Source organism: Arvicola amphibius, chromosome 7 (assembly GCF_903992535.2).
Source record: "Arvicola amphibius chromosome 7, mArvAmp1.2, whole genome shotgun sequence".
In the NCBI taxonomy this organism is placed as follows: Eukaryota; Metazoa; Chordata; class Mammalia; order Rodentia; family Cricetidae; genus Arvicola; species Arvicola amphibius.
This window is the reverse complement of record NC_052053.1, coordinates 78,723,778-78,738,071: the sequence shown is the minus strand read 5'-3', so window position 1 is coordinate 78,738,071 and position 14,294 is coordinate 78,723,778. Positions and strand designations below refer to the sequence as shown.

Below are 14,294 nucleotides of genomic sequence, written 5' to 3'. Positions count from 1 at the left end.
GGTTTACAAATCTCCCATTTTTCCTCCCAATACTGAGTTCTAATTCCATTCCTTTGAGGTTAGCAAACACTCACTGCCTAATACTGCTCCTAAACTCACTGGGTCTTGTTTTACAGCCCCACACTCAGTCCACGCTGGAGAACTGTCTGTGGGTACTCAGGGAGAGTATGCATACTTTGTTTTTAAAATATCTGAAGGCTAATAAGATGACTCCTAGGGTAATGGCTCTTGGCATCAGGACTGATGACTGAGGTCAATGACCCAGACCCACATGGCAGAAGGAGAAAACCAGCTTCCACAACCTGTCCTCTGACCTGTACACACCAGCGCTGGGACATACACCCCATGTACCCAAACAAAATAAATACATACAGAAATATATGTATATGTATGTGTGTGTGTGAGAGAGAGACAGAGAGAGAGAGACAGAGAGACAGAGTATATTTTGTTTTTGTTGTACATGCACACATGTGTGAGTGCAGGTATGCATGTGTTGTATGGAGGTTAGAGAACCATTTTCAGGAGTTTGTTGTGCAATAAGTCACTAGAGCCTTGACCCATAGAGCCATCTCACTGACCCCAAACGTGCCTTTCTTGCACGAACACACTGATGCTTTTCACCAGCTTCGGGGTCTTGCACACGAGCTCTCGGTGTGCCTTCCAGCTTCTGCTCCCTCCTCCCATGTGCTGGGCCATGTGCCTAGTGCTTCCCACACTCTGTGTCACACCATTGCTGCAACCACCAAGACAGAGTGAACGTTCTTATGAACAGATGAAGACAGCAAGACGCGGGCTCAGCCCCTGGCTTGCCACACTCCACAGGCCAGTTACTATGTTGCCATTGCCCTAGTCTGACCCTTATCCTCAAGGAACAAGCAGAATTGATGGGATCACTGCAGCTGTCTGATCCCAGAACTCATGTCCCACCTCCCCTCCCGCTCCCAGGACCAGTGTCATCCCTGCCTGGCTCACCTTCCTTGTCTGGTCAGCATAAGGATTACAGTGGACCTACGTGGGTCAGTCAACAAGCATTGAGTCCTCCTGGTACTTGCAGATGACACAATAGAGGACAGCCCCGTGGCCCTGGTTCCTTGAAGTCACACCAAGTTTAACTTGAAAACAATAAACCGGGAGTGGACAAGAAATCGTGTAACCCAGTGTCTTTCTCTCCCACCCCTTGTTCCACCGCCAACCCCTTCGCAGAGGCCAAAGGCGACAAGGCTAAGTGGGTGTTCACCTGGCCCCTCATCTTCCTCCTGTGTGTCACCATCCCCAACTGCAGCAAGCCCCGCTGGGAGAAGTTCTTCATGGTCACCTTCGTCACGGCCACACTGTGGATCGCCGTGTTCTCCTACCTCATGGTGTGGCTGGTGAGTGACGCCTCCCCGCCCCCAGCCTCTCCTACCTGTGGGCAAGTCGCTGGCCTTGCCTACCTCAGTGTCTTTCTCAGTAGAAAGTGGTACTAACATTGTGCCCTGCTGTGTGCCTGAGCGTGGGCACCATGCATTGTTCCCTCTGAGATGGGAACAAGCGTTGGGAAGGGAAACATACAAGAGGCTGCTCTGGTGGGATGGGCAGAGTAAGGGGAGACCAGTGCTGGCCCCCTCATTTCTAGGGTCCTCAGAGGAATGTAAAGGAAGGAAATGGTGGCAGCCAGAGATAGCAGGAACCCTCTGTCAAAAGCTACCCCTTTCTGTGTGCCGGACACACAGGGCAATTTTATAAAAGCCCCATTTGGCCTCATAACATCCCCCACAGGATAAATATCTTTAGTGTCCCCATTTTACTGGTGGAGAAACTGAAGCATGAAGAACCCACAATTGTCTGAATAGCTGTGGCTTATGATAGAAGTGGAAAGCCCCTATTTCCTGTAGGGGGCTTAAGAGGGGTCTTGACTCCAATATGGCTGGACTTCCATGCATTGTGAAGCTTGTCTGTCAGTTGCATGCAGCTCATTAAATCATTTCCTTTTCCTCTTAACGCAGAGGCCAGCATCAGGGAAGGTGATCAGGGCTGGCCTGATGAGGCAGTGGGGCCAGGAGAAGCTCTCTGCGAGCCCAAGGGCCTCTTTCCCTGCCCTCTAGAGGAAGGATGCAGGTTAGCAGGAAGGATGGATTGTGGCCAGTTGTACAGGGCCTTGCATACGCTAGGCAAATTCCTGATACTCATAACTCATAACAAGAGAACAGAGTTGAAGCCTAGTTCTTTCTCTTAAGACCATTGCAACTGAGCAAGTGACTCACTGACCCAACGTGAGCCCTCCTATGAAGTTGGGGTGACCACCATTGCCTCTCAAGCCTGTTGGCCCATTGTTAGATACCTGCTCCCCAACCAGCCACCATCTCATTTCCTTTCTTCCAAGCCCTGTGTGTGGAAAGCCCAAATGTTGGATCCTAAATAGCATGTGGAACATTTTTTTTTTTGGTTAGTTTGTTTGGGGGCTCTTGTTTTCTTGCGTTGGTATGGGAAAAGAGCTTGAAATCTTTTCTACCCACATCCCTAGAAAAAGACGACTCTCAAAGACAACAGCAGCCACACCTTAAAAGAATTGACTCTCGCTTCTTACTTTCCCGGGATAGAATGAAAAACCAGCCATCTTTACATTTTAAAGGGAATCGTGATGTTTCTTACCAAATCATATTCCCAAAACATGACAAGTTAAAAAAAAATATTCTGTGACATCTGAGTAGGCGTGGGGATTAGGAAGGTCAAATTAAAGAATTTGTGAAATCCTTTCTTCTCTCCTTACGGAAAGGGTCGGTACTGTCAAGGAGCTCTAGGTGGCAGATGGATGGAACACTCCTACCTTCAGTGTCTTCATTTACAAATCCTGCTTTTGTTCTGAAAACCAGAGTCGTAGCCCAGGTTTGACTGGGGTCGTGGGAGCCACCCTGCTGGGCCAGTCTGGCCTGTGGTATGTGGCCCTGAGTGTTGATGGCCTCCGTTTGGGTCATAGAGAAGACAGTGCCTCTGAGCTCACCTTGGTCTCTATGATGTGCCTGCTCTGGTGGCCAGTGCTTCCTCCATTATGTCTTCATGGGGCACCAGGCTACCCCCAACCCATCACCTTTAAGGCTGTCATTTCCAAGGGGTTAAGAAGAACCCCTTGCAAATGTCAGAGGTGCACACTTTTAATCCCAGCACTCGGAAGGCAGAGGCAGGAGGATCTCTGTGAGTTCAAGGCTAGCCTGGTCTACAGAGCAAGTTCCAAGGCAGCCAGGGATACAAAGAGAAACCCTGTCTCAATTTTAAGAAAGCAAGACAAAAACAACAACAACAAAAACCAATGTCAGTGTCAAGCAGAGGGATCTTCAAATGGACTGTTCTTTCTAAACCACAATTGGGGAAACTAAGAGAAGCTGGGAACGTGGCTCTGCTTTCCATTCAAAGCCTGCATATCTGGAGGCTTGGAACACTGGGGTTTGAGTTCAGGGTAGAATAAGGTCCATGTGACATCCCTCAGACTCTGAAGTATGTGAACATACCTACATATCATGCCCATCTTCTGCCCCTACCCTACTGTTTCTTAGCCACACGGTTCAATGGTTAAGGAGAGTCAATTCTGGCAGCACCACATGTGGTAGCTCAGTTACTACCCTTAAGATGGCCAGCGTCACCAATTCAGAACTCGTATGCCACAGCCAGTGGCCTACGCAGACAGCTTTGGTCAACAGTGTGAACTGAGTGATGATGGACCAGTTGTTCTATTATCCCTTTCCTGATCCCTCCTTCCAAGTCCAGGGCACATTAGCTTTGTGCCACTGTCTGAGAAAATGAAGTGTGTCTATCTGTCTGTCCCTACTCAAGAGCAGGGGTACCTGCTAGGGTGTTGAACCCTCTGTCAGTGTGGGCAGTGTGTTCAAACTCATCTGCTGTTCTTCTCCCAGGGCTGTTTCTGTAATCTCCACATAGTGGCGAAGCCTGGCATCCTGGGAAGCCTGGCTCTCTTTAGTCTGGGGCTCTGAAATCTGATTGCTCTCATTTTCCTGTCCCCATAGAATACAAACAAATGATTGAAATGGAAGGAAACATTGCACCATGGCCATGTGGCCTAGGCCCGGTATCCACATTACACTTCCCCATTTCATCTTTGCCATGAGAACACGAGAGGGCTTCGGCTCAGAGAAGCGAGCCGGATTGTCCAAAGTCATACAGCAGTTTCTGGGACTGGAACCATTAACTAGTGCCCTAGTTTCATTACTGTTGAAAAAAAAAAACACCTGGACAGAAAGCAACCTAAAGGAACTTAAGTCTGCTACTCATATCACATGCAACTCAAGAACAGAGAGGGAAGTGGATGCATGGGGCTCGGCTTAGGCTCTTCCTTCACTCTTCTACAGTTCAGGACCCAAGCCCAGGGATTGGTGCTACCCATAGTGGGCTGGCGCTTCTCACATCAATTAACACAATTAAACAAGCCCCCGCCCACACACACACATGCCCATAGGCCAACCTCATCTAGACAATCCCTCATTGATACTATCTTCCCAGGAAATTCTGTTGTTATAATGAAAAAATATGACTGGAGGAACTTGGGGAGAAAGGGTTTATTTGGCTTATGCTTCTACATCACTGTTCATCACTGAAGGAAATCAAGGCAGGAACTCAGATTAGGCAAGGACCTGTAGGCAGGAGCTGATGCAGAGGCCATGGAGGGATGCTGCTTACTGGTTTGCTCCTCATGACTTGATCAGCCTGCTTCCTTATAGACCACAGGACTACCAGCCCAGGGATGGCACCACCCACAGTGGTGCAGGCCCTTGCCTATTAATCACTAAGAAAAAGCCCTACAGATGTACCTGATGGACACATTTTCTCGAGTGAGGTTTCTTCCTTCCTGATAACTCTAACTTGTGTCAAGTTGACAATTAAAACTATCACAACTGAAATATGATCAGTTCTGAAGGACACCACTGTTGATGGTCTCTGAAAAGAGGCAAGCTACAGCCAAGGGGTAAACCAGGGTGGTCCAAATGCCTCTAAGACTTCCTATCTTGCTGCCCCAACGCTGCTGCTAATAGCCCCAGCCAGCTCTCCGGTGTCATTATCTCAAATGGCATTCACTGGCAGACTGTGTGACTATGCATTCAAGATCTTCTTGAGAAGTCTTTGATCCAGCAGGTTTGTGTCTTGGAGTTTCTACTAAGGAAGTAAAGAGATGACAATTCAGAGATTGACATACAGACACATTGATGAAGAGGAGATTGGAGCATTCGGCTGGTAGTACATGCTCCATTGCAAGCATGGTGCTCATGGGCATTGGTACTTAACTCCCTGGTTCTTATTTGTCATAACAATAGTGTCCTCCTCACCAGTAGGCAGTAAATAATAGAACAGATAAGACTGTGAAAGTGTGGTAATTTGAAGAAAATGGCCCCCAAAGAGAAGGCCACTTTTAGAGGAAGAGTGTCACTATGGAGGTGGGATTTGAGGTCTCCTATGCTCAAGCCACTCCCAGTGTCTCAGACCACTTCCTGTTGCCCAGCACAAGATGTAGAACTCTCAGCTCCTTCTCCAGCACCATGTCTGCCTGCATACTGCCATGTCCCACATGGTGATAATGGACTAAATGTCTGAAACTGTAAGCCACCACAATTAAATGTTTTTCTTTATAAAAGTTGCCATGGTCATGGTACATCTTCACAGCAATAGAAACCCTGATTAAGAAAAGAGAGTGAGATACCTTTGTAGAGTGCCTGGAATACAGTAAGTCCTCTAAAGAGATCCAACAAGAAGCCATCCGAATATTAGTGAGGGATGAATTATAATGCACAGGCCACACAGTGAAATCTAAGCATCATTGTAAAATGTGTTCAGGTGGTGGTTGTGCATGGAGACATATTATTACATGAAACAAGCAGTTACAGAATGGATAGTGATAATATGATCTGACCTCCCTTTTCTCCTAACATATACTGCAAAAGAATGATCAAGGATATACAGACATCTTCAAATGGTTCCCAGACCGGCAGCTTCAGGGTATTAACCACCTGGAAGTTGTTAGGCCTCATGCTGGGACTCTGGGGAGAGACCTGGTGGTCTGGTTCTAACAAGCCTCCAAGGGATTGTCTATGTCCTCAAGTAGGACATAGGACATCTGTAGGGACACACCTACAGATGTGATGTGTTAGTAGTGGTTATTAATGGCTCTTAAAAAATGGTAGTTAACTGTCATTTTCATCTTATTTTATAAAAATGTCTAATGTGGGGCTGGAGAGATGGATAAAAACAGTGGATAGAAACACTGGCTACTCTTCCAGAGGATTCAGGTTCCATTCTCATCACCCACAGGACAGCTCACAGCCATCTGTAACTCTCGTTCCAGGGGACCTGATGCTTCTTCTGGCCTCCTTGGGCAGTACATGCATTAGTACATGCGTGTAAAACTCTCATACACATAAAATGTAAACAAAACAAAAAACAATTTCAAAGAAAGTTTTTAAAGCAATAAGCAGTTAATGCATGATCGGGGGAATAAACAAGCAAAGATTTCCTTGCTGAGCATGGTTGCACGCACCTTTAATTCCAGCGCTGGGGAGGCAGAGACAGGAGAATCTCTGAGTTTGAGGCCAGCCTAGTCTGCATAGTTCCAGACTAGCCAAGACTACATAGTAAGACCCTGTCTTAATTTTTGTCTTTAAGAAGCTAAGGCTGTGGCTCCATTGGTAGAGTGCTCCTCTGGCGTGCATAAAGCCCTGGCTTCAATCCCCAGCACTGCTTAAACCAGGTGTGGTGCTGTGTGCCTGTAAGCCCAGCTTTTAGGAGGTAGATAGAAGCAGGAAAACTCAACGTTCAAGGTCACCCTTAGCTACATAGCACATTCAAGGCCAGCCTGGGCTACATGGAACCTTGTCTCAAAAAAAAACCCTTTAAAAATAAACCATGTTAAGGTTTTTCTCCTAATTACAACAATATCACATTTAATTTAAAGCACACAAGGTAAGGAGAGTTTCCAGGGCTGCACTGTGAGTTCACCCTGATCTCTGAACCTGGCCTCTTCTGCAGGTGACTATTATTGGATATACTCTTGGGATCCCTGACGTCATCATGGGCATCACCTTCCTGGCAGCCGGCACAAGTGTTCCAGACTGCATGGCCAGCTTAATTGTGGCAAGACAAGGTATGGACTGAGCCTCAACACCTGCACCCCTGGCAAGCTCCCTGCCTCCACTGGCTGAGTTATGGCTCTTACGAGGGGCAGTTGTCAGGTCCCGCTCAGGGGCAGCTCATGGTGTCTAGAATTTGTCATTTATTAGATTCCTGTTGTGTCGCTGTTCCTGAGGGGATGAACAAATTTCTGTTTGCACCACATAGGGCGTCCATGATGTACTAAAGAAGTGATGTCATCTAAGTCTAGCTTGGGATTACTTACAGAGCATGGGTGAGCAAGGGGTTTACTTACAGGGACATGGGAAAATCTCCAAACAGCTGCACCGCTAGGAAGTCCCACCCCGCCATGGATGACAACCTCATGATGGAAGCTACATCACAGAATCCACTCATCAGTCCTTCCTGTGTCTCAGCTGTGCAGGCCCTAGTGGGGAGGGGGATGCTAGAGCCGACAGGCCTTGTGTAGCTGGAAGCAGGGGGGAATGGTAGGGAGAGGGATGCTAGAGCCGATATGCTTGTGTAACCAGGAAGCAGGGGTGAGTGGTGGGGAGGGGGATACTAGAGCCAATAGGCCTTGTGTAACCAGGAGGCAAGGGTGAGTGGTTGGGAGGGGGATGCTAGAGCCGATATGCTTTTGTAACCAGAAGGCAGGGGTGAGTGGTGGGGAGGGGGATGCTGGAGTCAATAGGCCTTGTGTAGCCAGGAGGTAGGAGCAAATGGTGGTAGAATTCCTCTCCTGCTTGAGAAGTCAACCATAGGCCCAACTGTCACTGTATTGTTCTCCCCAAGTCGTTGTCATGACTACAGGGCCAAGGTTATCTCTGTTCCATGATGGATATGGAATGATCTTGATATGCCCAGATCTTTTTAGCCACATTACGGCTAATACAAAGGTGGACTCCCCTAGATCTCTTGAAGGGTGTTCCTATGTGGTTGTTTTAAAGGAAGCATGTCCTGAGGTTACCGTATGAGTTGGGAACGGAGCCTCAACTTGGAAGTCAGCAGCAAATGAGGGATTATATACATCAGTTACTTTTGTAGCTGTCGTGGCCAAATTACCTGATCAAAATGACAGAAGGGAAAAAAGCGTTATCTTTGCTCCTGGTTTCCCGAGAGCTCAGCCCATCACAACAGGGACTGCAGGGTAGAACGTGGCACTGGATGAACGTGGCACTGGACGTGATGGTAACGAGTCTCCACATCCTGGTAGGTTGGAACCAGGGGCCAGAAGCAGTGACCTACTTTCACAAGTTAGAGTCCACTTCCCAGTGGCTCCACAGTGTCCCCAAACAGTGCCACCATCTGAGGAACACGTGTTCAGGACATGAGCCTACTGGAAACGTTTTAGATTTAAACCATAACAAACAAGAACCGTGTCTGTCTCCAGCAGGCATCATGAAAATCCTAGACAACAGAACTTTTCTGTTCTGAATTCCAGAAGTTGGGAAGCACTTTGCTTTGTATGTTGGTTTTCTTTTGGGCTTATGAAGTTGAGCAAATTCTTGATGGCAGAACCAAAGAGCTGCTAAGCCTGCCCTTTCATCCTTAAGTGCCTCTCTACCAAGGTGAGAGCATTCTGTACTGGGCTAGCACATGGCTTCCTGGGAGGCAAGAGTTTAAAAGTCCATGGGAGAGGGAAGCCAGACAGCAGGAGTATCCTCAGGAGACAGGAGAAGAGGGAGCACAATGGAGAAAGGTTGGCTCTGGAAATAAGGACACATTCCTTGAAAACATACAAAGGCTGACAAGACGGCATGAGGAGAAGGTAGCGTGAGACGGTGAGGTAGGCAGGTGCCTGACAGAGAGTTAAAGGCCATTGGAAGCAGCAGCTGAGGGGAAAGGAATTTAATTGTGTGACCTTTGACATTAGTGTTTGCTTCCTAGGGAAGATCAACACAACCAAACTTACCCTTACTCAAAGTCTGAAACCTGGGGCCTGGTGCCTGTGAGGCCTGCCCGCTCTTCATGGTCCAGGAAGAACCTGCTTGGCTCCTCCTGTGAACTGCAGCTCTTTGGCTTCCTGGGCCTGTAGCTGTACGCCTTAGGCTGTTTCTGTTGTTATAGGCTGTGTGTGTCTCTGTGTTTCTGTAGCCATGCTGCCTTCTTATAAGAACAGTTGTTGCTGGATTCGAGCCTGCTTGATTCTGTATAACTTCATTTGATGGCATCAGTATAAATCCTCAGTTCAGTCACAGTCAGGGGCTTTGGGTGACCGTGAAGTGGAGGCAGAGTCGGAGCAACTCCATACATGAATACAGAAAGTAAAAGAACGCTGAGCAACGTGGGGGCCTTGCTGGCATTCAGTCACATGACCTGGGCAAAGTCAGTCTCGTGTGTACTCCACAGCACACAGGTGACAAAGTCAGCCCTGAGTGGGCGCCAGGGAAAGACAAGACAGAAGGATGCTTGGTTTAAACCCTGACTAGGAGGAAGCATTGCCAATGAAGGGTCTTATTTAGGAACAAGGGACAAGCAGAGTCCTATAGTAGGATGCTGGCTCCCTCTATCTACAGCAGGAGAAGTGTGAATGGGGCCAGGGGGCTTGGGGTGCAAAGCTGTCATAAGGTAACAGTGATGTGATCCACAGAACTCAGAGGACATGGTCAGGGTTAGAAACTTCTCTGTGACAAAGGCCCCCATTCAAAGTCAACTACGTGAAGCAGGAGATCACACAGGGTCTCTGACAGGAGCTTCTGCACCAGGCCCCTCTACAGGCTCCCTGCAGGTCAAAGCAAAGCCCTGTAGGTATTGACCGGGGCACTCACATTACACCCAGACCCTCAGGCCCTGCACCGGCCCTGCAGGTTACAAAAGCCCCAGGTGACTTGTGTGTTCATTAAGGTGTACACTGCCCTAAGGCTCCCAGTCACCTGTGCGGCTCAGAGAGATGCACTCATCCCCCACCCCTTCTTCCTGTCTCTAAATTCCAACATCTTTAGCCTGTCCTCACCAGGTACAAGTAGCTGGTCCCAAACAATCACTGCACGTTGCTTTAAGTTGCTAGAGGCTAAGAGCCTAGTAGTCCAGGGCCATGGAGATCCAGACCTCAGAGCCCTAAGCTACCAAGATTCTGAAGTTCTTCTTACCAAGGAGGAAGAGGCATGTGCCGGGGGTCATCAGAGGACAGCAGTGGGAATGAGGGAGAAGGAGTAGCCGGGCAAACTGGAGAGTAGTGAAGACACAGGTCTGACTTGATGCTGGACAGACTTGATGATGAACGTCACAGCTACCATAATGTCTATATTCTTAGGCATTCGTGTTTCAGGCTTGTCCCTTCTGTGCCCACATTTGTGGGTACCGGCTTTCGTTGTAGAGTTCTGTCAACCTGAGTCTCTTCTTAAAGTTTGTTCTAATTCGTGATCCCCACCTCAAGAGAGGAAGTGCCTCAGCTTTGTGACCAACGGGGTCTTGGACAGTGGGGCAGGAAGGAGAACAATGGCCACTGATTAGAAAGAGAAAGGTCAACCTTCAGAAACCACTGGAATGTACGAGTTGATACTATGTGGTCCCCAGATAAGGTCATGGGTGCCACTGTCTAGGCACAAATATATGTCATGGCTTCGTAGAAAGATACTAGGCCAGCATCCTGAGGCTGAGCCTCTAGCAAAGTGTTAGCCCTTGGTCACCTGCCACGTGACAGTGGTGGTCCCACCCAAACCCAGCGTAGATGGGGGAACTAAAGGAGGCAGAGCCGGCGGTGGGCCCTTGACAATGGCAGCTGAACCTACAGGAGGATAATCGAGGAACCTGTGTTCTGCTAGAACCGGTATTGGCAGAGGGGCAAACAGTATTTACATCTCACATTTCTGGAAGCTAGAAAGTCAAGGTCGGGGTGGGCAGGGCTGGCGCCTTCGGCAGCTATGAGGGAGACTCCTTTTCCTCTCCCAGCTCCACATGGCCCCCTTTGTGCTTGCGTGGTTTTCTCCTGTGTACTGTTGATACCTGGGTTTCTCCTTTTCCTAGGATACCAGTCATCATAACCTTCTTTATAACCCTTGCCCTCCAAATAAGGCCACCTCCCGAGTGCTGCTGTGGGGTTAGGACGTCCACATGTGGATTCAGCTCACAAATAGGTCCTATAGATCTCCTGAAAAAAGGGGAGTCTTAGACCTCACCGAAATTTTTACAAACATAGAGTCCATGAAGGACTCCCTTCCCTTAAACAGCACTGATAGAGGGGTTCAGAGAGGGAATGGGTGTTCCCTGAGACCAGCTCCTGATGGAAGGAATGTGTTGCTTATCCGCCAGGCCTTGGAGACATGGCAGTGTCTAACACCATCGGAAGCAACGTGTTTGACATTCTGGTGGGGCTTGGCATCCCGTGGGGCCTGCAGACCATGGTTATTAATTATGGATCCACAGTAAGTCCTGCCCCTTCCTAAAGAAGGACATAGGTATGTTTCAGAAGGAAGGATGGTGCCCACCCAGCTCCAGCTTGGAGTTCTGGAGAGATGTGTTACCCTTTGTCCTTAGTTCCTGCTCTCTTTGATGGCTTCTAGAACAGCCTAGTCCTGTCTGCAGGAGGAGTCCATGCTTACTACATGCTCATCAGTGTCTCTTCCTTTTGTATAAGCCCACTAGCACCTCTCCCCATCCTGGGCCACTTCCTGATGAACCCTGTAGACTTGAACCTGTGGCTCCCCCTTGTAAGAGGTCCTGACCGTTCCTACATGCTCATCTGAGGAAGCCCTGTGTTTCCCAGAGGAGAGAATGAATATTCTGAAGAGGTCTGGGCTTTTGGAATAGACTGGCCAAGCAACTCAAGCTTTGTGTGCTTCGCTTTCCAGGTGAAGATCAACAGCCGGGGTCTCGTCTATTCCGTGGTGCTGCTGCTGGGCTCCGTTGCTCTCACTGTGAGTTTTAGTTTCAAATGGGACCATTGTGCACATTTCATTTCATCCAGTCCAGGGTGGTGCACATGTATACACCTCATTTGGCGAACGTATACATCTCTGCCAAGGAGATGTATATGCTCGAAAATAGCCAAAACCTATTCTCTCTCTCTCTCTCTCTCTCTCTCTCTCTCTCTCTCTCTCTCTCTCTCTCTCTCTCTCTCTCTCTTTCTTTCTTCCAAGAGCAACTGCAGCCACCATAGTACTTCATCCTGAGCAAATAAGATGTCACCAGGGAACCTGGGGAGTGAGCTTGGTCAGTGAAGGCCAAGGACCTGAGTTTGAGTCCCAGAACCTACATTGTTAAAATAAGGGATCCTAATGATGCACACTTGTAATTCAAGTGCACACTTACAATTTGAGTGTAAGAAGAACAGAGACAGGCAGGTCCTTAGAGGCTCTCTGGCCACCCGACCTAGCCACGTTAGAATGTTCCAGGTTCAGTGAGAGACTTTATCTCAAAAGGAAGTAAATAACATTTGAGAAATGATAGCCAAGATTGTTCTCCGGCCTTTACATGTACCCACATACATGTATGCATGTGTGTGTGCACACACACATACAAAAGTATCTCTAGGGTTGTCATATCACATGGTTACATCTCATTTCTTTCTGACTGGTCCAGTGAGAGAGAAATGCTCCTCACATGCTGATAAACAGGGGGCATGATAGTCCTCGGGATAAGAGGTAATGACTGTGCGGTCCTCCTGGCTCTCATGCACAGACCTATGCTGTGTACTTTTTCTCTGTGGCATTTTATTCAGTCCTTGCCACTCCTGATGAGGAAGGTGCTATTATTCCCATTTTGCAGAAGAAATTAAGTCTCAGGAGTTAAGCAGTTTGCACAAGGTCATGGAGTTAGCAAGCAGCAAAAATGTGGTTTGAAGCCAGGCTGCTCTGTCTTTACAGAGCTCTGTGCTCTGGGGAGGCAGCTATGGTCCATTCCAGAAAAGCCTTGATTCAGGGATAAGAATCAGAGGGAGCTTGTTCCCCCAATGTATGCACAGCAAAGCAGCATGGTGGGGGCAAGCAGAAGTTCACCCAGAATGGCTCAAATGCGCCCGGGAAGTGTGCCGAAGGGAAACAGTTATAATGCCAAGTTCTGAGGCAAAGGGGAAGGTCTGGTTTCCTTAGAGAAGGGCCATGGTGAGGATATATTGTACCGTGAGGAAGTAGCCTGTGCCCTAGGGAAGGGCCAGTGTGGGAGACTGGCGGCTGTGGATTCAACCGGAGTCTAGTCTCAACTGGACCAGCGTCTTGAACATTTTGTAAGATCTGGAGTCTACACTGTTAGGTTTGGTGAAAAAGAGCCTTTGGGTCTCTCGGCCTCACCAAGCCTAGCTCTCCACTTGTCTCCTTCCAGGTCCTTGGCATCCACCTCAACAAATGGCGCCTGGACCGGAAGCTGGGCATCTACGTGCTGGTCCTCTATGCTGTCTTCCTGTGCTTCTCCATAATGATAGAGTTTAATGTCTTTACCTTCGTCAACTTGCCCATGTGCCAAGAAGACGACTAAAGCCGAGCTGTTGCCCGAGAAACTGCTGTGGCCACCATGATGCTGGCATCTCCTCTCTCTCCTTCTCCACACAGGTCTCTCCTGCCTTGGCAGCTGCTGTCAATTCTTTCATGAGCTGGAAGGAAGGGCAACCATGGTTTTGGTCATGGGCCCGGCCACAGGGCCTCTGGTTCTGCATGGCAGGGGCCAGGCATTATTTGAGCAGCTCCACAGACTCTCGTGGCTGCCGGCTGCGGGGACACATCATGTCTCTTCTCTCTTGCACACTTTAGTCGCCAGGACTTCCGTGTGCCGTGTGTCTTTCTGTTCCATGGGCTCAGGAATGAGTCATTCAGTGAACAGAAGGTGCCCTAGATGAGTGTATAGTAGGACTGTGATTGGCAAGTGTCACCTCTGGGTCCGGAGAAGGCAGAGTGTGTCACCATGAGCATCCAGCTCTGCTGGGAACACTGGAAACTTGGAAGAGACAAGGCATTCACCTGCAGGGGACTGAGACCACTGCAGTTATAGAAAAAAAAAATAGGAAGCGTGGACACATCATTTCCCAGTAGAGGAGAGAAAAGCAAGCAAATACTGTTATCCTTTCTTATCGACACATTCAAAAGATGAGCAGTGAAATATTAAAAATAAAACATCACATAGATCATCATACTTGAAGAATATCATTCCACAAAAGGATCATTGGCAGTGACCAAAACGGTTACCCTTGGAGAAAAAAAAAATGAACCTTTTGTGTGTCATCTTGTGCTGGCTCCAAGACGATTTGGTTTGGAATA

At 48.4% G+C, this 14,294-nt stretch overlaps 1 protein-coding gene across 2 annotated transcripts in view; it reads left to right on the top strand.

The window, feature by feature from the left end:
- Slc24a4 (solute carrier family 24 member 4) overlaps positions 1-13,518 on the top strand; it is a 132,600-nt gene extending 119,082 nt beyond the window's left edge. For both annotated transcript variants that reach the window (XM_038337416.1, XM_038337415.1), the window contains exons 13-17: positions 1,204-1,370; positions 7,006-7,120; positions 11,359-11,471; positions 11,898-11,963; positions 13,366-13,518. In XM_038337416.1, the coding sequence (XP_038193344.1) occupies positions 1,204-1,370; positions 7,006-7,120; positions 11,359-11,471; positions 11,898-11,963; positions 13,366-13,518 (614 nt within the window). The remainder of the gene's footprint in view (positions 1-1,203; positions 1,371-7,005; positions 7,121-11,358; positions 11,472-11,897; positions 11,964-13,365) is intronic.
- Positions 13,519-14,294: the final 776 nt, after the last annotated feature.